The sequence below is a fragment of the Strix aluco genome, chromosome 6, assembly GCF_031877795.1.
Source record: "Strix aluco isolate bStrAlu1 chromosome 6, bStrAlu1.hap1, whole genome shotgun sequence".
Lineage (NCBI taxonomy): Eukaryota > Metazoa > Chordata > Aves > Strigiformes > Strigidae > Strix > Strix aluco.
In genome coordinates this window covers 18,555,110-18,577,631 of record NC_133936.1, presented here as the reverse complement: position 1 = coordinate 18,577,631, position 22,522 = coordinate 18,555,110, and the positions used below count along the sequence as shown (strand labels likewise).

The 22,522-nt window shown below is 60.5% G+C and overlaps 1 protein-coding gene across 2 annotated transcripts in view; it reads left to right on the top strand.

The window, feature by feature from the left end:
• NHEJ1 (non-homologous end joining factor 1) overlaps positions 1-22,229 on the top strand; it is a 48,431-nt gene extending 26,202 nt beyond the window's left edge. Inside the window, exons 6-9 of one of the 2 annotated variants that reach the window (XR_012623708.1) lie at positions 17,483-17,600; positions 17,849-17,952; positions 18,245-18,577; positions 22,116-22,229. Coding sequence is in view for 1 of the 2 variants with exons in the window: in XM_074828271.1 (XP_074684372.1) it covers positions 17,483-17,600; positions 17,849-17,952; positions 18,245-18,325 (303 nt within the window). In the remaining variant the exon portion in view is untranslated. Of the gene's footprint in view, positions 1-17,482; positions 17,601-17,848; positions 17,953-18,244; positions 18,666-22,115 lie in introns of those variants that run through there. The other variant, XM_074828271.1, reaches the window with a different exon arrangement.
• Positions 22,230-22,522: the final 293 nt, after the last annotated feature.

Genomic DNA, 22,522 nt, shown 5'->3' with positions numbered 1-22,522 from the left:
TCAGCTCGGCTCACTCCTGACCCACTCTCTAATAGCTCCCCAGCTTTCCTTTCTAACGAGGCTCTAATTGGAAGCCGGTTGTGCTTCCCTTCCCCTCTTCTCAGAGCTCACCAGTCCCAGTGCTGCAGGGCGATTAAGCTGAGGTTTTGGGTTTTTTTAATATGGCAGAATTATTTTGGAAGGGCCAGGATCGTTACATGACGGGCTTCTTGAAAAACCCCAGGCTTCGCCTTTCAGACGAGGCCTTTTCAAGTGGTTTTGCACAGTACACGTCTCTGGGCAGCGACCGTCTCGAACAGTTACTGTTAATTATAGATGCCTCTTTCCCGCTCGCCCATTACTCAAAGGATTTTTGTGTGTTTTAACAGTGTTTTACATCAGCCTGAATAAGACTCTATTCAGTATTTCCGAGAGCTGGAACTTGGGCATCCCCTGCTGTATGTGTCGTGCTCTCCTCCTTGCATCCCTGGGGCCAGGGACTGGGCAGCCAGCGCGGGTACGAGCCTTCCTCCCACCGCCCAGCCAGTGCGCTCACTGCTCTTGGCACAGGAGCTGCCCTTGCTGCGTGCACACCCTATTTGCACCCCCCTTCTGGCTATAGACAGCCTTGGGTTTGCATGCTCAGCTCCTCAAGGCCACCTCCTAAATCCACCCTCCCTCATCATTCTTACATGCTGAGCACTGCTGCCCGCTGGTGCATGCTCAGCCAGACCCTGTGCCTGATGCCCTCTCATCCTCTTTGGCCAAGGACTGAGGGGCAGCGACAGCCCTGGCACTCTGGCCTCATCCTCGTCTCCTTGGGATGCGCAGGGTCCTCTCCTCTCTTGCTGAGCCCCGAGCTGGTGTGTTCCCCTTGCATTAACACAGGGATGTCTCCCCTGTGTTGTGCACTGCATAGCTGGGGCTGTTCCCCACGTTCTTTGTGCTGCATTTATCAGCACTGTTTTCATGCCTCCTTCATTGCCCGACTATTCAACAGCAACTTGTTGCACTCAGCAGTTTTTCTGACTGCCCTGAAAAGTTTAATATCATTGAGAAGTGTTCTTGCCTCCTTGTGCCACCCTGTTTGCCTGCAAAAGCCACCCTTTATTCCAAATTCTCTCCTCTGCTTTACCCTAGGCATAGGCTGTGAGAAGATCTTGACTCTTCTCCCATGACAGCTGAGCTGGTTTAGTCATCTTTGGGGAAACACCTTGCCCTAAATATTTTCCCAGTCCCACTGCATGCCCCAGTATGTTCAGCTGGGCATGCTGGCCCCTTCTGAGAGCTCTGGTGGGTTCACAAGGGGTGACTTCCCCCCACGGAGCAGTGCTGCACCTTCTCTTTGCATCACTTCTGTTGCCGGATGCTTTTTTCCCCCTTGGCTGCAGGCTGCTGGTGTTTCTGCAGCTCTCAAAGCCTTCACAGACAGAGGACAGAGCCCTAAGCTCTGGGTCCCTCTCGAGAGATGGAAACCCCCCAGGATGTTCCAGGCACTCTGAGGAGGAGTCATGGACTTGTGAGCAGAGCAGCCTGCCCAACACTGGGCAGCTGGGGTTTGGCAGTGGGTGCCCCTGCCAGACAGTGCCAAGCTTTGGTCAATGCAGAGGTTTGGAAGGGTCGGAAGAGGAGGGGCATCTTCAGGACTGCTCTGCTGGACCAATTTCACGAGCCCAGAGGGGACAAGAGCTTCCTCTGGGTGCCCCAGCGCTGTCCTTAAGCTGCTGGCTGCTCCCCTGAGAAACCATGAGTTGAGAGGGAAAAGTGGATCCAGCTCATCCTCATGCCCACCATCCATCCTCCTTCAGGCTAGAGAGGGGACTTTGGGAAGGGTGGGGGACACAGTGGCATTGTCCGAGGAGAGACCCATTTGGGGAGGGAGGGATACACCTCATTTGGGCACCTCCGCAGCCCTTGTCTCCTCCAGCTCAGCATATAGGGCACTGTGGTCAGGCCCATTTATAAAGCTGGTAAATATATCGGCAGAGTTTGTATCCCCTCCAAAGGTCAATATTTGTAGAGAGTTTAATTTTAACTTAACAAGCAGTTGTTTGCAGAGGCTGCCCTGTTTGTGTGTGTGTGTGTGTGTGTGTGCGCGCGCGCGCGCGCTTCCTCATTGATCGATGCTGGTAGGGAGGCGTGCGAGTGGCTCGCATGCGTGCACCAACTCACTGGTGTGCAGAGAGGGTGGGTGCAGCTCCTCACTCTTGGAGATGCTCCGGATGCAGGGGCAGCACTGTGCGGTTCAGAGGACAAGGACCGGGGTCTGTGGCCGAGTCTATAAACGCAACCCACAGACCTCTCTGGGAGGTGACAGCGGGCAAAATGTGTCCTCTGAGGCTCTGAACAGCAGTCAATGGGGACAGCGGCTTTCCCAGCCTGTTCTGACCGGTGCCCTGGGCTTGCTGCAGGCAGCTCTGCGGCTGCACAGCCCCCAGCCTTGCCCCTCCTGAACCCATGTGGCTTTTGTGGCTCTCACCCATGTTCTGGCAATGTGCATCTCTGAGCTGAGCTCGTTGTTCAGGCTGGTTCCAGCGTGCAGTGCTGGCTTTGCATAGGGCTCCGCACTGATCCCTGTGCACAGCCACTCTGAAAACAACCATGGTGTGTCTTCCAGGCTCTTCCAGTATCACTACCCATGGAGTTTTATCTCCCCCTGTTTGCTCTCCCACCCCACCATGCAAAGCAAGCCTGCCTCACACACACACCTGCAACATCTCACTGGGCTGGTGACTCCTCATTGCAAGGTCTAGAGCCGAAATGCCCCTGTGCTGGCAGGGGAGAGGGGAATGGTGCTGCCCCACTCCGCACCCAGGCACCCGAGGTTCTGTGTCTGCTACTCCCAAAGCAATCCTAGATGAAACCCTGAGCTGTGCTTCACCCCAGCTCTGGCCATGTGTTCCCAGCTGGGCTTGGGGACAGACTGTGCATCTCACCCACGCCATAGCATCTCACCCTCTGGGACAGAGACTGGGCAGGATAGGACACCAGGTCCGGTCTGATACCCTCTCCCAGCCCATCTGGCTGAGGGCACAGAATATGTTGTCTGTGGGAAAACAGGAGAATAACAGTGGGCACAGCCCTGGCCGCTGGAGTTTTCCCAGCAGCTTGGGGGTAGGAAGCGGGGGACGCAGCCAGGGGAGAGGCGGGAGCCCGTTGTCCCCGCAGCACGGCCGCTGGGGCTCCGTGTTTTGCAGCCTGCCTTGTGGGCACTGAGGTTTGGTTTCCTTCTCTCTGCTCTTTTCCTCTTCCTCGCCAGGCCCCGGGGCTGCCGGCTGACCTCAAAGGGAAAAGCGGGCTGTGAGGGACAGCAGCGGGGACGGGCAGGGGTAAACACGGGGCTGGGGCCGGCCAGGCGGTGGGTGATGGAGGTGAAGTCATGCCGTGACGTCAGCCCTGCGGCTTTGGGGACAGCCGTGGTTAGGCTGCTCAAGGAGGGGCGGCTGTTTTCCTGCAGCTCCGCCGCTCACTCCTGGTGCCCGTCTAACTTATAAACTTTAATGGCCAGTTTAAAAAGTTCCTGCCATGGGCACCTTGTTGCCAGTTTTAGGTTTTTAATTTGGAAACTTTCCCCTCTGTGGTCGGAGGAGGAAGGACTTGGGTCCGCTCGGGGCCAGTCATCAGGACATGCGGGTGCCAAAGAGACGGTCCAGAAGGGCTCTGTTCCCGTCATTGGTTTTGGGGCTGGGTCGGCCACACCAGCGCCGAGGAGGGCAGTGGGATGTGCGCCGTGCATGGGGAAGATGGGCTGGAGGAGCCCCCCAATCCCCTCCGCTGCCCACATATTGCTGAAATAAATTTAGTTCCTTGGCCGCTGGCTGGAGGAGCACCAGCAGCAGCCACCTGCTCCCAGTCGGCGAGGTCATACCCCTCTGCCCCGGAGGTCACCACGGCTCTGGGTTGGGCAGGCAGCATCCTTACCCTGCAGCCCTTGGGAGACACTGGGAGCCCCTGCACCTCTGCTCAGGTGGGATGAAGAGGCATAGGAAAAAGGCCACATTTGCTCTTCCCGGTGCCCAGGTCCTCATCCCGCCTGTCACGGTGTGACCTGGTGCTCTGGTGTTTGCCTGGCTCGTCCCCCAGCTGCCACCACCACTGCAGTGGTTGTCCTGGCCCGTGGGACTGCGAGCAGTGGGTGTCTGTGCTGCAGAGGCTGTCGGAGGGGTCTGCCTTATCCCCTGCCCTGTGGTGGCTGACAGCTGCGACCCCCCTCAGCCACATCATGGGGGATGTTGACATCCCTCCCAGCGTCTTGCTCTTGCCATGCTGCAGCCGGCTGAGCTGGGGCTGGGCACAGAGCTGTGCCTGCATGTGCTGCTTGGCAGGAGCAGATGATGTGGGGCCAGCACTTCGGGATATGCTGAGGGCATGGCACTGCTGCTCTTCCTTGCTGCCCACCTTCCCCAAAGCCTTCCAGCAACCCCCACGAGGTGTGGGCTGGCAGAATCATTTCACCAGTGCAAGCTAAGCTCTCCTCTGCCTGCAGTGACTCAAGAGGCCCTTGAAAATGCCCAGGAGGTGCTGGGTGCTGGGACATGGAGCCAAGGCCTGACACCCTCCCATGCAACAAGGAAATCAGTCTACAAGCTTGAGGGGAGCCTCCCCACAGCCTTTCCACCCAGCCCTTCCTTTGCAGCTGGAGAGAGCAGGGACATCTCCCCACCAGACCTGGCCACAGCCAGCTGGGATTACTGATGGTGGGTCTCCAAGGAGTGACCATGGCTTGGCTGGGTCTCACCTTGTCTCCAGACCAATGTGGTGGGGCTTGTCCATACATTCCTGCTGTACATGATGGTTGTCCGAGGGTGCTGCATGCAGGCTGGCCCCTCCAGTGCAGGCTAATGTGGCCGTGCCGTTAGCCCCTGTGGCTGGCTGGATCCTAGACCCAGCTGGGACAGCCCACCCTAGAGCATCTTAGCTATCTGGAACCTTTCACAGACCTTGCTGGGGGCCCAGGGAGCTGCACAGCAGAGAAGAGAGTCGGCTTGGCAGAAGTCTGCACACCAGGGGTTGAAATCCCCTGGGGTGGGCACCCGGAGTACTATAAATAGTGCGCGGAGGCAGAGGAGCAGAGGAGTGGCCCTGGTTTTCCAGCGCTTTCATGCCATGGCTTTCAAGTGGTTCCCCTGCTTCTTCCCCATGAGCCAGTGGCACATCTGCGCTCAGCCCAGGCGCGGGGCCGGCCGGCGGGCTGCCTCCGGTGCTGTGCCACGTGCTCTGCGGCCGCTGGAGCCGGTGCTGCTCGCCAGCCCTGGAGCAGTCCTGCCTTTGCCAGCTCTGTAATTGATTCCTGCTCCCCTGCGCGGGTGGAGACTGCAGATGTGCAGCCTGGCAGGAGGCAGTGGGCTGTGGGTACCAGCTCCAGGAGCCAGCCTGAGCAGGGAGAGGAGCAGCTCAGTCCCTGCCTCGGCTCCTGATGTCTACTTTGAGAGCTGCCTTTTGATTTTCCAGGTGTTCGGAGAGGTTCTTTCCCAGCCTTGGCTCCTGGAGGCAGGGGACTGGGGGACACCCTGCTCCCCCTGTTTTGGGGCTGCTAGAGGAGCTGGGGTTGTTAGGGAGCAAAGAAACACCTCCCCAAGTATCACTGTTGTGTCTGCCAGTGACAGGCTCATGTTTTGAGATGATGGCAGCTGATTGCAGTGCAGGGGGGGCTGTAGAGGTCCCCCATTCCCCTGAGGCTGCAGAAGGACCTGGCTGTGGAGGAAGAAGGTCCTCCTGCACAGCACCCCAGTAGCTCTGGAAATTGGCCCCCCAGCCAGCCAGCAGCCCCACCAAAAGCTGGCATCTGGCAAGGGGGAGCAGGGGCAGGAGCCATCATGCTCTGGTTTGCCGAGCTCTCTGATGTCTTTAAGGCTGGCAAAGAGCAGGGCCATGGGATGGCAGCAGTTTAAGTTATGGAGGAGGATTTTCTAGCTTGGCACTGGATAGGAGACAATGTATTGGAGTATGTTATTACAGATAAGGTTCAAGATAAACGAATTTTCAGACTAGAAGGTGATGGTGGTCCAGGAGAGTGACTGCAAACAGAAGAGGTTTGACATGAGCATGGGGGAGCTGCACGCAGGCACCCTGGGTACCTTGTTTTTCTGTGCTGCTGATGACAGGTAGCGCTGCATGGAAGAAAACACCTAGAAAAATAGGGATGAAAATGGTGAGGCTTTTAAAATACCCTGTATTTAGCCAAAGGGCATGGTTTTGCTGTCTGGACATGGCAAGGGGTGGGTGAACCCTTCGGAGCAAGACAAGCCCAAATGGAGAGAGTGGTGTGACGAGTGGGCAGGGGGCTGGAAAAAGTAGTGGTTGTTGGAGCTGGGGAGTTCTTCACTCCTCATTGTCCACGGGGGAACAGCAGGGCTCGGACCATCATGCTCCTGGCACAGGCTGGGATCCCAACCCTTTAAAATGAGGAGCGACTCAGGCTGCAGTGGCTGAACCTGGCAGGACAGAGATAGATGGGTCTGCAGTGGCAACGAGAGGTCTTCTCACCTGGGTGGAGGTGTGCAGCATGGGGCAGGGTTGGGGACACAGCTCCCAGCTCCTCCAGCCCTCTGTGCAGGGACCCCATCCCTCTCTCCAAGGGCTGAGAGGGCGAAGGTGCCCTGACAGAGTGTTTTATTAGCAGCAGGTGCCTGAAATCCAACCCGCGGCCCAGCAATCCCTCCCCTCACCTGGAGATGAACCCGGCTTGGGGGGCACGGCTGTGCAGGGTGAGGCCCCACCAGTGCTGGGATTACCCCTGCCGTAACCAGAGTGGCTCCCCGGCAGCCTGACGGGCTGGTCCTGCCGTGGGCGACAGGCGCGTAATGCCTGATTTCACAGCACTGACGTGCTCTGTTTGCTCGTGACCATGATGTCTCCTGCCCCGGCCGGCTCCAGCCCCTGGCCAGACCCTGACCTGCAGCAATGTCAGCTGGGATTAGGCACAAGATTTAGGCTAAAACGTCTTTGCTCCTGGCTGAAGCAATGACAGAGAGGGGAAAGCCCGGCCCATCATCTCTGTAGATGGAGCTCCTGCCTTGCCCTCCAGCCCGGGTGTGGCAGCTCCCAGACCTGTGGTCAGAGATGGAGCAGGAGCATCCTGCCCTGCAGCCAGCACCCGGGCTCTGCAAATGTCATGGACTGCCATGGCTGGGAGCAAACCCCATACAGAAGAGGAGGAAAGCAGAGACTCCACCATCTCTCTGACTCTGAGGTGGGCCATGAGATGGGCATTAGTCCCTGGGCTGTCCGCAGGAAACCGAGGGGATGCTCCTAAGGGAGGGAGCTGAGGAACAGGAGTGGTCCATGCAGAAAGGCTCCTTTGCTGCCTGCAGCCCTGATCCCAAAGAGCTCCTAGCTATGCCCAGACAGCTCGTTCCAGCAAATCCATGGCTGGGAGGAGGAGCTGTGGGGCAGATGCAGCCAGCAGCCCCCTGCCCTTGGCTCCCCCAGGCAAGGGGCTGGGGGTGGTTTGGCAGCAGATGAGCAGCGATGCCCTGTGGGAGGGCTGGGGCTACCTGCCTGCTGCAGCTGGTGCTGGGGGGAGGCAGAGTAAGATCCATGCAGTGGTCAGGGATGCTGTGGCACCCTGACAAGCACCAACCCTGGCCTTGCAGGAACGCTCTATCTGGCCTCCCTATTGCACGGTGCTGTGCCCAGGCTGAGGGTACTCATCACCTCCTCACGGGGTGCACAGCCCCAGGCAGCCCTTTGTATCTCTGTAAGCTTGTCCTCTCCCAGAGTGTCGTTTCCTGCTCGTCTGCCCGGATCCCGGCTTTGTTGGCGGAGCTCATTTAGCTTTGACAAAGTTTATAGTGCGCTGGAATGCAGAATGGCTGCTGGCCTCCCTCCAGCCTAAACATCCCCACCCCGTGGTGCGACAGGAGCTGATAAGGGTGAGTGCTGCAGCGGGCAGGTATCTCGTGCCCAGCCCGCGACCTTACAGCCATACGACCTTGAAGGTTGTCATTTATCTCATGCACGTGTGTGTGTATGTGGGTGTGTGTGTGTGCGAGCTGTCTCCCATCCCCAAGAAATGTTCTCAGCGTCTCTGGTTTTCTCTCTGGGCCAAACCCACATGCACGTTGCCCGAGACCAACTCCGAACAGACTTCTTTGATGAGCAGGGCTTAAATATATATTTGGCATTCCAGCGGCAGCATGCCGAGCGCGGCCGAGGGTGTGAAAGTGTTTGCTTGACAAACTCCGGGGGCTCTTGCCTCTCTGCCGGCCCCGGGGACTTGCAGGAGAGAAATGTCAAGGAATTTTTCACCTCTCTGTTTTGTTTTGTGTTTTTATTTTGTTTTCCTTCTGAGAGTGCATTTTTAGCTCTGGTGAAAGGTGCCTGATTGACAGTCCCAGAGACTGAGTCCGCTCTCTTTGCCAGGACAGAGACAGTGGGAGCAAACATCCCACCCTGGTCCCAGTGGGGAGAGGGAACAGCCCTGTGAGCCTTTGGCTGACCCTGGGAGCTCCTGTCTCCTCTCCGCTCTCTGCTCTCCCTGTCCCCTTCGTGAGCCCAGTGCTGTCATGGGCAGATTGGGGTACCAGCAGGATGGAGATGCCCCACATCCTAGATGTCCCAGGCTCTGGTCTGCTTGGAAGCCGGCCCTTTGCAAAGAGTCTCTGTCTGCTGAGGGCAGCAGGGTCTCAGTCACAGGGTCCTTTGTCACAGCTCAGCTGGCCTCAACGAGCCCCCTGCCCCAGCACCATGCTGTGAAGACACCCATGCCCATTGCTCCATGGAGGATTTCCCAGCCAAGTATCCCCATGTGCTGTGGCACCAGCCTGGGGTACACACTGGCCCCCAGGCACTTTTAGGGATGCAGAGAGGTCACCTTGCACCTGTGTGGCGAGAGATGAAGCAAGTAGAGTAGGAGAGTGTCTCTGTGAGCAGGTTGCAGGTGGATGGGCTGGATGTTTGGAACCTCCCAAATGGTGCATGACAGGCGCCGAGGGCACGAAGTCAAAACCACCCTGATCTTCGCTTGCCACTCGGCTTCTTCTGGGCTGCAGCAGGCAATGGGGCAGGGGAGGCAGCTCCGTTGCCAATTCCCATGCGATGCAGGCCCCATGGTGGGGCTGGGACGTGCAGGGCAGAGTGGGGTGCAGAGCTTGGGCTCTGGGCTTGGATGGGAGCCCAGGGGTGTTTCCTGCATACGGAGGAGAAGGAGGGCAGAGCCTCCCCATCACTCCAGCCACTGTGTCCTGCGCCCATGGGAAATGGGGAGGGGAAGCCCTAGGCAGTGGATTCAGTTTCAGAGTCCATGTCTGCAGTGCCCGCTGGAGCGGGGCGAGATCCTGGCTGGGTCTTGGGGAGGGGGCTGGGGCGGGCTGCGTCTGTGTGTTCCCAGCTGTCCCCAGCATAATCCCTCACGAAAGAGAATCCCCTACCGTGCTGCATCCCCGTTATCTGGTGGCAGCACTGCCTGGCCCTAAATCACCTGCTGCTCCCAGCCTGATGGATTACCATGGAAATGGGGGTGCTGCCCCCCAGGCCAGTGGAGAGAGAGGGTCTGGGGTCTGTGAGACAGGGGTCTGGACTCTGGAGGCTGCAGAGCAGGGATTAGGATGCTTGGAGTCTACATGGCAAGGCTTGGTGCCCTGGGGACCACAGGGCAGGCATTGGTACCCATTGGGGTACCAATTTGGGGGCAGGGATTAAACTGCTGTGAACTGCAGATGCTGAGAAAGGGATATGGGGGGACTGTGAAGCAGGGTTGGGAACCTTGGGGGGACGTGGGGCAGGGGAGTTGCTCTGTCCCCAGGGCAAGGGCAGGCTTGGCTCAGGCTCCCCGAGGTTTCCTTCCCGGCCCACTGAAGAATCGCTGGCTTGTCTGGCGGAGCATGGACCTGTGGATTTCCTGGGCAGCGAGTCCCTTTCATGTGGCCGCTCGCAAACTCTCATGACATCACCGGGGGCTGCTCCTCCCGGAGACAAACCCAGCACTTTTTAGGGGTTTGCCATCCCCCCCACCCCAGCCTGTGTGTTTTGGCTGGGGGGGACCTGGGGAACCGCGTCCAAGAGCAGCCGCTCTGGCAGGGAGATGGTGCGCAGGGCCAGCGGGCAGGGGGAGGGCAGCGCGTGCCCCCCCACTGAATAAACATGGGCTGGCCAGGGCTGGAGGGGGCTTTTCCAGGCTGGACCACACCCCGGGGGGCTATTTTTTGCCATGAATGAAGGGGCTGTGTGCTCGCAGGGCAGCCTGGCCTCCTGCCGCCGCTGCTGTGCACAGAGAGCTCGCCTGACACTCAATCCTGTTGCCTGGCTGAGGACCAACATCTGCGCTGAGCAGCTGGGCACTGCCTGTGGGACACCTGGGCACCGGCACTGCCCGGGGGACACCTGGGCACCAGCACTGGCTGCGGGACACCTGGGCACCGGCACAGCTGGGCACTGCCTGCAGGGACCCCAGCAGGCTGCTGGGGCTGGGAAACACTGGCTGTCGCAGGGCAAGGGGAAGTGACGGTGACTCAGTGGCTGTGCCAGCAGCGGTGCCAGGGCCGCTGGGGCATGTCGGACCCAACCCTGCCAGGGCCATGTGCCTGGGGAGCTGCCTGAGCCAGCCCTGCTGCCCCGCTGCCCCACGCAGCAATGCTTCCTGCTGCAGTTTCGGGTGACGATGGGGCAGCGTCCCCAGGGGCTGCCCCTCCGGCTGCACCTGCGCTTAGGAGGAACTGCAAAGCCGCTGGGGTGGAGTGGCCACTGCCTCCTGCTCAGCCTGATCCTGAACGCACCCAGATTCCCCCCAAAGCCCCTAATCCCACCTGGCTCAGCCCCAGCTTCCTCTCTGGGCCCTGTTAACTCAGCTAATCTCTTGTGTGCCGGGTTTAGGGACATGCTGGGTGCAGCATCCCCATGGGTATCCCCCTGTCACCCCCAGATTTCACTTCTCAAGGGGTCTGCAGGCTGCTCTTCCAGTTCCCAGCCCTGACACAGGTTCCTGCTGCCTCCTCCAGCCCTGCTGCCCCATGGGTCCCAGGGGAGCCGTGAGTGTTTGTGCCCATGAATGAGTGGCCTGTCCTCACCGGGTGGAGCCGGGGTGCTGGATCCCACCCCTCACTGTTCCTTATCACCACACAGCATCCTTGTGATTCACCAGGTGTGGCTCCCTTTCCGTCACCCCACTTTGCAGGAAGTTTCCCGGCCAGCCCCCCACGAGCCCTGTGCAATAATAACATGCTGGGATGAGCTGGCTGGCCTTCCTGAGCAACCCTACAATAACAAACCAGCACGATGTGTCCAGCTTTCCTGGACAGACAATAATAAACCCGCATGAGCTGGCACGCTTTGCGGAAGAACCCTACAATAATAAGCCTGAGTGATGCGTCCATATTCATCGAGCCACCCTACAATAACAAGGCAGTGTGAGCCACCCAGCTTCCTCACAGAGAAGAGGGGTCCCTGAGCTGTCCCCCTGGGACAGCAGGGACCCTGGCCACCAGGTGTCCATGTCTTCTGCTCCTGGGCTTGCCCAGGCCCTCTGCTGCCTGCACTGGCCCCCGGAGAAGGCACCCCATGTCAGTGGTGGGCCAGGCTGGCAGAGGCCTGTAGGTGCCATCAGCCTGTGGCTCTGCTTTTCTGGAAGCCAGCAGCAAGTCTTCACAAGTCCTGGCATGCTGGGACTTGATGCTCTTCAGGGCATCCTCCTTGCCCAGCTCCCTTGCCAAACTGACACCCAATGCCAGTGCCCTGGAGGCTCTCCTGCTGTTGCCCCACAGGCTGCTGGACAGGAGAGCAAGTGCCAATGGTCAGGCTGGAGCTGGAGGTGCCACCAGCAGCCCCCTCCACCCCCCGGGCAGCCATGCCCAGCTTCTTGCAGGGTCGCCCAGGTAGGGAGGCAAGGCTGGTGCCTATAGCAGGGGCTGCTCTGCTGGACCCACTCTTTTCAGGGAGTTTGTGGCACTTGGGCAGCAGGAGAGCTCAAATGCCCATGGGTTTGTTGGGCAATGTGGTGGGATGTGTGTGATGGGGTAGGGGCTGTTCTCACTGGGGGCTGCAGCCCCTCACCCCCACCAGCCCACTGCCAAGCTCCAGGCTGCTCCTTGTGGGCTGGTCCTCGAGCGTCTGGGGAGGAGATACTGCAACCTCCTGCCCTACCCCTGTGCTGCCACTGACCCTCCTTTCCCTGGGATTTATCCCTGGGAGCTGGAAGCAGCAGTGGGTGGGCAGGGCAGGGGCAGGACCCCCCCCCATCATGCATCCCTCCATGGGGGGGTCCCACATCCACCCCAGCGTGGCGACAGCACAATGCAGAGCCCCTGCTGCTACCGCGCCCCTCTGCTCAGTGTCTGCGAGAAAAGCTGTAACCTAAGCCGTGAAAACAGCACAAGGAGAAAAGAAAAGGGTATTGAGCGTCGGGGCTGCTGCGGTCGCCGGCCAGCATAGACTGCTGGTTGTTAAGCGGGTGCCTCGCTTGCAAAGGCTGCCTTGATGAAGTGTGAGACAGCACTTACGGAGGGACGCGGGCAGGCATTCTCGCTCCATCTTCCGCTCACAGTGCTGCTCTTTATGCGCCTGACATTTGCTTGCTGGAAAGGCCCTGAAAGTCAGGGGGAAAGGAAAACATTGCCCGCAGCAGGGCTGGAGCGGCACTGGGAGGAGTGCCGTGCCGTGCCGTGCCGTGCCGGGCTGGGCTGGGCTGGGTAGGGCTGGGATGCTCGGCCGTCCCGGCCTCACCGCCCGCTCTTCCCCGGGGTGACCCCTTCACCTCTCGGCAGCTCTCCGGCTGCCTTCCCCTGCCGGCACCGCCGCTTCCTGCCAGGTGTGCTCAGCCTGGCTCCCTGCCTGGGAAGCCCTGGCCATCCTGCCCCTGCCTGCTCCACGGGCGGGCTGGCAGCAGCACCACCAGCTCTCCTAGCTGCTGCTGCTGCATGTCCCCAGGGCCGTGTGTGGTAGGGGGTGATGGGGACAGTGTGAGCTCAGCACGGGTCCCTTAGCCATCTGCCACCGGGGTACACAGTGCCCTGGGGACTGCTGCAGGCTGGGGTGAGCGTGTGCGAGCAGATCCAAGGTCTGGAAGAGCTGGGAAAGGGCATCGGTGGTTTCTGTGGAGCAGCTCAGGGTGCCTGTGGGCAGCTCAGGGTGCTTTGGGACAGCTCCGTCCACAGGGAGAGGCACTGCCCCACTAGGGAGCTGGGGCGGGAGGCCAGGCTGATGTGTCCTGCTCCATCCCAAGGGGATGAGCTGCCCCTTTCCCTGACCTTGATCCCAGCTGGAAGGAAGGGAGCAGTTCAACCCCCTCCATCTTTATACTCCCGCAGGCAGATCCTGACAGGACCCCTTGGTCTGGCGCTGTTGGCAGAGGCTGGGTGAGCAGCTAGCACACATCGGTGCTCATCTACCTGGACCCCAGGGTGGATCCCTCCCCAGCCTGACTGACACTGGCATGACCATGGGCAGAGATGCCCAGCACACATCCAGCAAGCCACGCCATCCCCATTCCCAGGAGCACGCACAAAGCTTGCAGCAGGACAGAGTGCCAAGGGCAGCCTGGCCACGAGGCACGGGAACGCCCCAGCCATGGAGCCCTTCCTCTGCCCACCGTGGGCTGCCGCAGCATCGCTAGGCTTCGCCCATGCCAGCGCGGCGGTGGCCGTGCCCATTGCCAGAGAGCCAATGTGCCGTTCCTGGGCTGTCACTCCACCACGCTGCTTCCGCAGAGCCCGCTGGTGGGGGGAGCCCGGGGAAGCCATGCCCCCCCCAGCCCACACCCCTTGGCTCCCGGCCCCGGCAGGAATTATTAAGTGTGCCCCTGTGGAGCATGTGCTGAGGCTGGCCACGGGAATGTGGGCAGATCTGACATACAAGCCACAGCAGCCAGGCTGTAATTTCCAAACAGGCCCCGTTCGCTCTGTTTTCCAGTTAAAAATATATTAAAAAATAGGAATGTGGGGTTTGTAGCGAAGAATGTTGGTAACTGCTTCGAACGTCTGGTGTGATAATGAAAGGGTCAGTCCCCAGCTTTGAGCACGACCGATTTAGACTCTGGTGCTTGGCACCGCCACGGGGGCCCAGCGTGGTCCAGCCTGCCTGCAACCCCCTGCCCGGGCCCAGGCCAGGGAAAGGTGATGCTTCTGCATTGGTGGCTCGGTGCCGGGCTGGGCGACGTGCCCCTCCTGCTCATGCTGTCAAGAAGACATCCAAATTGCCATCTCTTACGGCCTCTTGAGAAGGGAATGTGGGCTGGGGTGGGTGAAGGCAGGGTGCCTGGGGAGGGATGCTGTACGCTGCCCACCACTGGCCCTGCCGACCCCCCATGCTGGGTTACAGCCCCATAGCCCCGGGATGGGGGGCACCGAGTGAGGCTGCAGTCCAGCTCCCCGTGAGCTGCCCCCACCACTGTGGGGCTGCCGGCGAGCACAGCTTGCTGCTGGTGAGAGGTCAGGTGCCTGCCCCCCTTTGCCAGGCAGCCCCCCCAGCTGGGCTAATCGCAGTTCAGGGTGTGCTGCGGAGCCTCCTGTGCCGCTGCCGCAGCCTTGAGTCACTCCTGATACCGGGGCATCCCGCTTGGCCTTGTGGCCAGGTAGTCATAACATGCAGGCAAGCCATGCCAGCTCCCCGGGCATCACTCCCTGGTGCCTGGCAAGCCACGTGGGGCAACCTGGCCAGAACTCCCCCAGGTGTCAGCTCTCTGCTCGTGCCGCTCCCCGGATCTTGGGCGTCATGTTTATCCCAGAGATCGATAATCAGAGGAAAACAAGTCATCGGAGGCCGGGGCTGACGTTGCAGTGGGGACAAGAAGTTGGCTGCAGGGTGGTTCAGCTCAGGGATGTGCTAGGGCAGTTGGGCAAGGAGGAAGGGGAAAATCACCGGTACGCAGGGCTTGTCCCCCACCCAGCCCCTTCTGGGGACACCTCCTTGTCCCTCTCAGCCTCCGGGGCCATCAGGTGGCCAGTGGCTGGCACAGCATGCTCAGCTCCCTGCTGAGTCACGGCTCTGCAGGGAAATGCTTCCAGCTCTGGTTATAAACCCATTTCCCTCCGAGGCTGTGAAGTGCGGCCCTCCCATCCCGGCGTGGGCCAGCACTGGCAGCCCGATGGCTCTGAGCCCATGGGCTTGAGACGTCGGGAAGGGCAGTGGCAGGAGGTGGCCAGTGACTCCCAAATTCCACCCTGGGCTTGCTGGAGCTGGGCCCTTCCTGGAGGCGTGGGCAGTGGCTGCCCTGCACCTGCAGACCCCTGTGCCACCCTGGATGCCTATCCCTCCCGGGGGGGGCTGGTGGCACTAGGCACCCTTCTTCCAGCGCCTCCCCAGGGTGCCACCCTAGCAGGTGCGTCTGTGCCTGTCCTGGGGACACGGGGTGGTTGCAGGCATGGGGAGCACTCCACAGCATTGCTCTGTCCCCAGGGACGTCACGGGGATGCTGCACTGGCTCTGGGCAGTGGGGCTGAGCACCGAGAGAGCAGCTGCCCTGCCCGGATCCTCACTTGGATGCTGGGAAGAGGAGCAGCCTGACAGCCCCGGGGCTTGGGGCATGTCCCGGGTGCCACCCTGCACTGCAGCCCACGTCATGGCTGGGTTGGGGCAGAGGAGGGTGGGCAGCACCCTACACCTGGGTGTACAGCCTGGCCTGTCACCCTGGCACTCTCTGGGGACCCCTTGGTGGCAGGGAGAGGGGGTGGGCAGCAGGGTAGTGGCACCCAGGGCTGGGTGGCTCTGCAGGGGACTCTCCTGCCCTGCCGGGGCATTGACCCACGCAGTGCTATCTAGTACACTTTGCTCACTCCACCACTGTTCCTGGCTTTCCTGGGAGCTGCTGTTTGCTTTTCTCTGAATTATGACTCCAGCTTCTGCCTTTGATCTGGGCTGTGTCGGCCACCCGTTGCCAGTCCCTCTCCTGCCTTTGAAGTACAGTCGCCTTCTCAGCCTCAGATGCTGCTTTTGCAACCTTGGGTGCAACCCTGGCCCCGTGAAGCGAGACACCCAGGACAAGAGCATCCCCCTGGTGTTTGAGGTGCTCAGCATCCCTCCTCCTCCCTTGGACCTTGTGATGGGCCAGCACAGCTCACGGCGGGGAGGCTGGGCAAGAAGGCATTGAGAGGTGTGTTTGCCCAGTGGCAAGCAATCCGGGAGATGCTGGCAGGGTGCTGGGACCAGAGCATCGCTCCCTCCTGTGGCAGTGGGCAGGGACACAGGAGGTCCTGCACAGAAGCTGGCCAAAAAACCGTTGGTGCCATGCGTGTCTTACAGCTAAGGGGCCTTTCATGTCCGTGGCTCCAGGGATGAGACCTGTGGGGAAGGCTCCTTTCTGGGCACCAGCCAACCCATCCCCGCATCAGCCCTGCCCTCCCTCCCCGTCCGTGGGGGCACAGCGAGGGGGGCTCAGCCTGCCCTTTCTGCCACTGGGAAGCTGGGGCCAGGCTTTGGACTCTGGCCTTGAGTGGGTCTGAGCGTCCCCATCCCCTCCCCACTCCGCTGGCCCAGAGAGGATCCAGCCTTATCTGTTACACTTTGTTCTCCTGCTGTCTGGTGTGGAGCAGAGCAGAGATCAGTGCAGACCTTTGACACACACACACACAGACACACACAGACACAGACACACACAGACACAGACACACACACACAGACACACAGACACACACACACACACACACGTGCACTCAGAGCCCTGCTCATCTACACACAGCTGTGCACACAGCCCCCGTGCACAGGCACACACGCACAGTCACCTGCCCATGTGCACCCATACCGTGCCCTACACACCCCGACACAGCCACCCCCTCCAGAGCACACATGTTTCCCCATCCCTGCTCGTGTTTGTTTGCTGGCTGTGCTCTGTGCTAGGTTCCCAGTGGTGCGTGGGGCTCGCCTAGCCTGCCAGCCTCCTCGTCATGAGAGCCAAGGTCCCCCATGCACATCAGTGTGTCCCAGAGGGCGAGGTTGGCATCCCACAGCCCTGGCAGGGGGTGCAGGCAGGAGGAGTGGGGCTTCCCCTATGTCAAGCTTGGATGGAGAAAAAAATGTGTGCAGCATGATGGGAGCTGCTCTGGCAGCCTGGGAGCAAACCTGGACATCTCTTGTCTCGCCACCGCATTGCCCTCACTTGCCATGGGGCCACTGGGGATGGCTTGTGCTGCCTCCATAGATATTGCCGAAGGCAGTCGTGGCAGGCCAGGGCTCCCCATCCCCACCCGTGATGCTCCAGCCAGGGAAGCCGCAGCCCTTCCCCATGTGATCTTATCTCTGACGTTTCATGAATGACTCGCAAATCTCCACAGTCTGCCTCTGAATGGGAAGGCAGCCCACTGGCCAGAGCAGGTGTGCAGGTGTGTGCACACACACGTGTGTGTGTGTGTGTGTGTGTGCGCGCGCACACGGCCATGTCCTGCCCAGTGCCAGAGCTGGCTCGCCCCACAAGCCGTGCCGCCACCCCTGGGGTGAAGCAGAGGGATCCCGATGGACAGAGGGATGCACCACCCTTTCTCTGCCCCACTGCGGCACCGTGGCAGGGTGTCCTGGCAGGAACCGGTTCCTGGCAGGTGATTTCCTGGCAGGGTGATGGTGCCTCTGCTCTCTCCCGCAGAGCCTGCCCCAGATCTGTGGTGCGGGAGAAGGGCAGGCGTTCGCCTCTGCTCTGCAGCAGCTCTACATGGCAGTGACGCAGCAGGAGGCCAAGCAGGCTCGGAAACGGCAGCACTCGGGTGAGGAGCTCCGTGGCTGTGGGATGGGGAGTGCATGAAACACCTGGCCCCCTGTGACTGAGCCCCCATCTCAGGAGAAGGGGAGTGGGGCCCTGGGTGCAGATCACCCCATTCAACAGCCTCCCCCCTTTGCTTTCCCCCCGTGGGCTGAGCTCCCTCACTCAGGCTCCGCTCCTGGTGTGGCTTTGGGCAATGCCCCATGCTCCCTCATCTCAATCCCAAATTGCATCTCTTTCTGCTGGTACCAGAGGACACCGAGGGCCCAGCGCCTGCTGCAGAAACCACAGGGCACCCCCATCTGCCACCTCCATCCCAGGAGGATGAAACAGCATCTTCCAGCGAGGGAACCACGGTGAGTGCAGCTCTAGAAACAGCCTCTCTGTACCAATGGCAGGATGGGGCCCGCACCTCCTTTCCCTCCTCGCATCCCAGCCCTGTGCCCCTCCAGGATGGGCTTGGGGGCTTCAGCTTGGTTCCTAGCCCATCCCTCACCATGTATCCTGGCTGGGGAGCGTGTGGTTGTACATGTGTGTGTGGTTTTCACTCCCCTACGGGCATGACAGGAGTGTCACTGCTTGCACACATGCACCCATCCTGCGTGACACCCTGGGGGATGACTGACACTGCTTCCCCTTTGCTTCCAGCCGACTTCCTCCCCAGCTCAAAAGCTTCAGCTGCCTGTGGCCAAAACCAAACCGAAGAAGGCGAAGGGGCTTTTCAGCTGAAAGGTTGCTGCCGAGAGAGGCAGTGCAGAACACCCATGGATCCTCTGCCTCCACTCCTGTGTTTCCTGGTGGACCCTGCCCAGCTCATGGTGCCCTCCCGAGGTGTTTCCAGCCAGGGAGATGGGGCATCTTCTTTCTTCAAAAGTGTCTCAGGAACCTCTTTTCTACCTCTTCCCTGGTGCAGAGCTTGCCCAGGCTGCCTCGTGGTGGAGCCAGCACTGGACCTGGGGAGAGTGGGAGGGATGCTGCCAGGTGGGTGTGGGACAGCCGGGGCTCTGGCAGGGCTGTGGGGTTTGGCTGCTCTGATGTGAGTTTGCAATAAAGGGCTGTGTCTGGGTGAAATTCCCTCTCCTCCTGCTCCATCCCTCCTGGGCCCAGGCAGGGGTGCAGCCCCTGGTGCTGCTGGGTCCCCCTCAGGCCAGTCCTGCTGTCCCAGGGGCTTGCAGCAGCTCTGGATGGTGAGGAGGTGACAGCAGCTCATTGCTGTGGGGCAAGACGGCAGCTCCAAGCCTGTGCTGTGCCTCACCCTGAGCAGCAGTACACGGGGTGGGGTGTGCATGACGGGACCCCCAGATCCAGGGGGGCACAGATTGCTTGGGGGCTGGAGCCCTTGTTCTCCTTGTCCCACACTGGGGACACACCATGTGCTGGTGCCTGGAGCCAAGTGAAGCCCTAGCAGCAGCAGATTGGCAAAGGCAGCCTGGCTGGGCTGAGGGGCACCTTCCATTTGCAGGCAGCTCCCCCAGGGTTAGTGGGCAGGTGTTACGGGGTTAATCCATGCTCTGGCCTCCCAGGAGCAGGGGACAACCAAGACACTAACAGACTGAAAGCTCCCAGGCCTGGGAGCAGCTCTGGAGCAGGTTACTGGTGCTCCCTGGACACAAAGCACCTCCTCTGCCCCTCCAGACCTCATCCATCCATCCATCCATCCATCCATCCATCCATCCATCCATCCATCCATCCATTAACCCTCAATCTCCTCTTCCAGCCGGTTGTGTCCACATGCTTCCTCTGGGGCTGGAACCCCACTCCTGAGCCCAAGGAGGGTCCTGAAACAGCAGGCAGCACTACCGCAAGGCAGGGTGCAGCCCACAGTGCCGCTCTCCTGGGGCAGTGCCCTGGCTGCCCTGCTCCGCGGGGCTGGGCTGGCCACAGTCAGGCTGCCTGCTCTCCCGGGCAGCAAGGGGGAAACAAAAACATCCGGAGCAGCCCCTGTGTCTGTGGAAGGGGAATGAAAGGGCCTTTGCTGGGCCACGGCCGGCCAGTCCCAGGGCGAGAGCAGCCAGTTGCTTTTTATATTTCCTCTCTGAGGGAGCAGCATGCGGGGCAGGGTGGGTGGTGAGAAGGGGAATGGGATGGGGAGCTTGTGCCGACAGCCATAGCTACATATCCTGCCTTCTCCCATCTGCCAGCATCTTACCCTGGCAACTTTGGGTCTGTCTGCTGGGCACTTGCCCCTAGGGAGGGTCCTGCTACCAGCTGGGGTGGGTAGGATAGGGGCAGCAGGAGTTTAGCAGCTCTCCATTTCATGTGTCTTCTGTTACCAGGTTGTCCCCTGGTGGAACCCCTGCTCCATACATGTGGGCTCCATCTCCTGGACTGGGAGCTGCTCTGTTACAAACCAGGTCCCCCAGTTTCCTGCTGGGCCTGGGCTTCGTGCTGCTTCCCTGTGCATGCCAGGACCTACAGGAGGAGGGTTTGTCACCCCAGCAAGGGCATTTGGCTCATCTGTCCCCTTTGGGGCCCCCTGTGTGGGGGTACATTCCCATCCCGTTGTGCCAGTGGCTGGAGGGGTCTATAGTGGATCAGACGGTGCAAACCAGTACTTGCACTCTCGGGTCATCCCAGCTACCAGCTGCACCCCAGGCTGTGTCTCTGCTTCTCCTTGGGATGCTCAACCCAGGGGAGCCAATCCCAGGGATGCTGCAGGAGTGTTCGCTCAAGAGCCTTGTCCTGCTGCAGAGTAAGCCCTCCTGGGGATCCCTGTGGCTCTGTGCCCAAGGGATGGGCGAGCACCCCGGCAGGCATGGGCTGGGGGTAAAGACCTGCTGCAGGGACAGATCCTGCTCCACTCACCCTGCTCCCAAGGCAAGGGACGGTGGAGCTGCAGCAGCATGGATGGGAGGTAAATAAAAGCAGAGTGAAGAGTGGGAAAAAGAGCTCAGCCAATGCCCCCCAGGCCACCACAGGGACCCCGGCCCCCAGACTCCAGCGTGGGGCCACTGGTGCCTCCCTGGCCAGGTTGCCGCTGGCTCCAGGGAGTGTCACCACTCATTGTCCCATCCTGTCCCGCTGGGGTCTCCTTCCCTGTCCCCACCCCCTCCTCCCTGGAGCCGGCTGGATTTGAGCTCCCGACACACATTAAAGGCCACAAGTTCGGCCTCGGCCTCCATAAATTTGATTCCATAAATATTAGTTTTCGCAGGGTTTAATGAAGCCGTTATGCCGGGCACGGCCCAGCACCCCGACCCGTGCCCTTAATAAGGGCTCTGTGGCCTCGATTAAAGGGACCTTTCAATCGCTGTCAAGTATTTTTAGAAAAGGAAAAGAAAAAAAAAAAAAAAAAGAGAGCGAGAGAGAGGAGAAGAAGACGACCAAGGCAGCGAATAGGGAGAGGAAAATCCCAAACCCGTCCAGTGCAAAAATAGAGAAATAGCACCACCTAGACTGCATCGCCCGGCTCCGCCGCCCGCTCGCCCGCTCGCCCTGCGCAGCGCCCGGCTCCGGGCAGCCCTGCGGGGCCCTGTGCCAGCCCCCTGCCCCCTGCCCCGGGCGGCCTTGGGAGCCCAGCGAGATCTCTGCGGGATGCTGCCCTCCCGCTGGGGGCGGGGATGGGGAGATGCGGTGGTGGGGAAAGCTGGGGTGCAGAGGAAGGAGGGACTTGGGCACTTTCGGGACGCAGGCAGGAGCGGTGTGTGGTGGCCAGGCATCCCGGCGGTGCTTGAGAGTAGCTGAGCGCTGTGGGAGATGTGTGATACAGGGGTGGACGCTGCATCCCTCCCACCTCCACTGGAAGGTAATTCCTCCCTGAGACCTAGTGCTGCAGCAGCAAGTGTCCCTTCCCACCGGCTCCCTGAGCAGAAATCAACCCCTCAAGCTGAAATTCCCCCCCACACCTCCAGGTTAGACAGACCCTGTCACAACCTCCAGCCCCCTCCCCGCACCCCCAGCCCTGCCATGCCTTGGTCTCCTGTCCCAGTTGGCCCCGTGTGCCAGTGGGCTTTGCCTGGTAGGGACATGGCTGGCGTGGGGAATGCTGCATGGAGAGGTGACGGGCTCTGCACCCAGTCACACTGTCACTGCTCACTGTGACCAGAGCCAATGCAGGATGCCAGGGCCCCTGCATGGGTAGGAGCTGCTGTCACAGACCAACCCATCTCCCTGTCTGCAGCCCTGGGCCTCCATGGGACATGAATGTTGTACCAGCAAGGGCAGGGCTAAGCTGCTTGCTGTCAGCCCGGAGCTGCTGGGAGGGGGACAGACGTGTGTGACATGCATGCTGCATGGTGGCAGGCTGCAGAGGTTATTTGGAGGTCTGGGTTTGGGTCATCCCAGCGCCATCCCAGACGATCCTGTTCCCCGCTTCCTTGGAGCAGTGATGAGCAAAGTGGGAATCTGGCTCATTCCTTTGGTGGGAGTATGAGATGGCCTTGGAGAACCTAGCCCAGGCCCCGATTTTCCTGTGCCAGTGATGCACAGAAAGCCGTGCCCCTTCTGCAGCCCTGGAAAGCCAGGGGCAGGGATAGGGGATGATGCTGTGACATGTCCCCTCTACTCTCTCTGCCCTTAGGATGCTCCACTGGAAGGACGAGCTGAAGATATGCGGAAGTGGCATGGCCCAGGGCTGCTGGCCAGACCCTCTTGCTCCATCATATGCAGGAACAGCGGGACAGCATGAACATCCCACACAGTGTCAGGACTTCATAGAGGCTCTGGGCACTGGTTTTGGGTACCAGTACGAAAACCTGTTGGAGTGTGGCTACTGAGTATGGAAACCTGATGCAGACACCTCTGGCCGCTGCACTTTGCCTGCAGCTGCTGCAAAGGAAGTGGTCCACTGGGGCCACTGGATAGCAGCATCCCAAGCCCGTGGGCTCCCCAGCCTGCATCCCTCTTGCCCAGGTGGCTTGGTCCTGCTGAGGCCAGCGCGGCCCTGCAGCCAGAGCTGAATAGCCAGGGCTATTCCAGCCTGGGCCC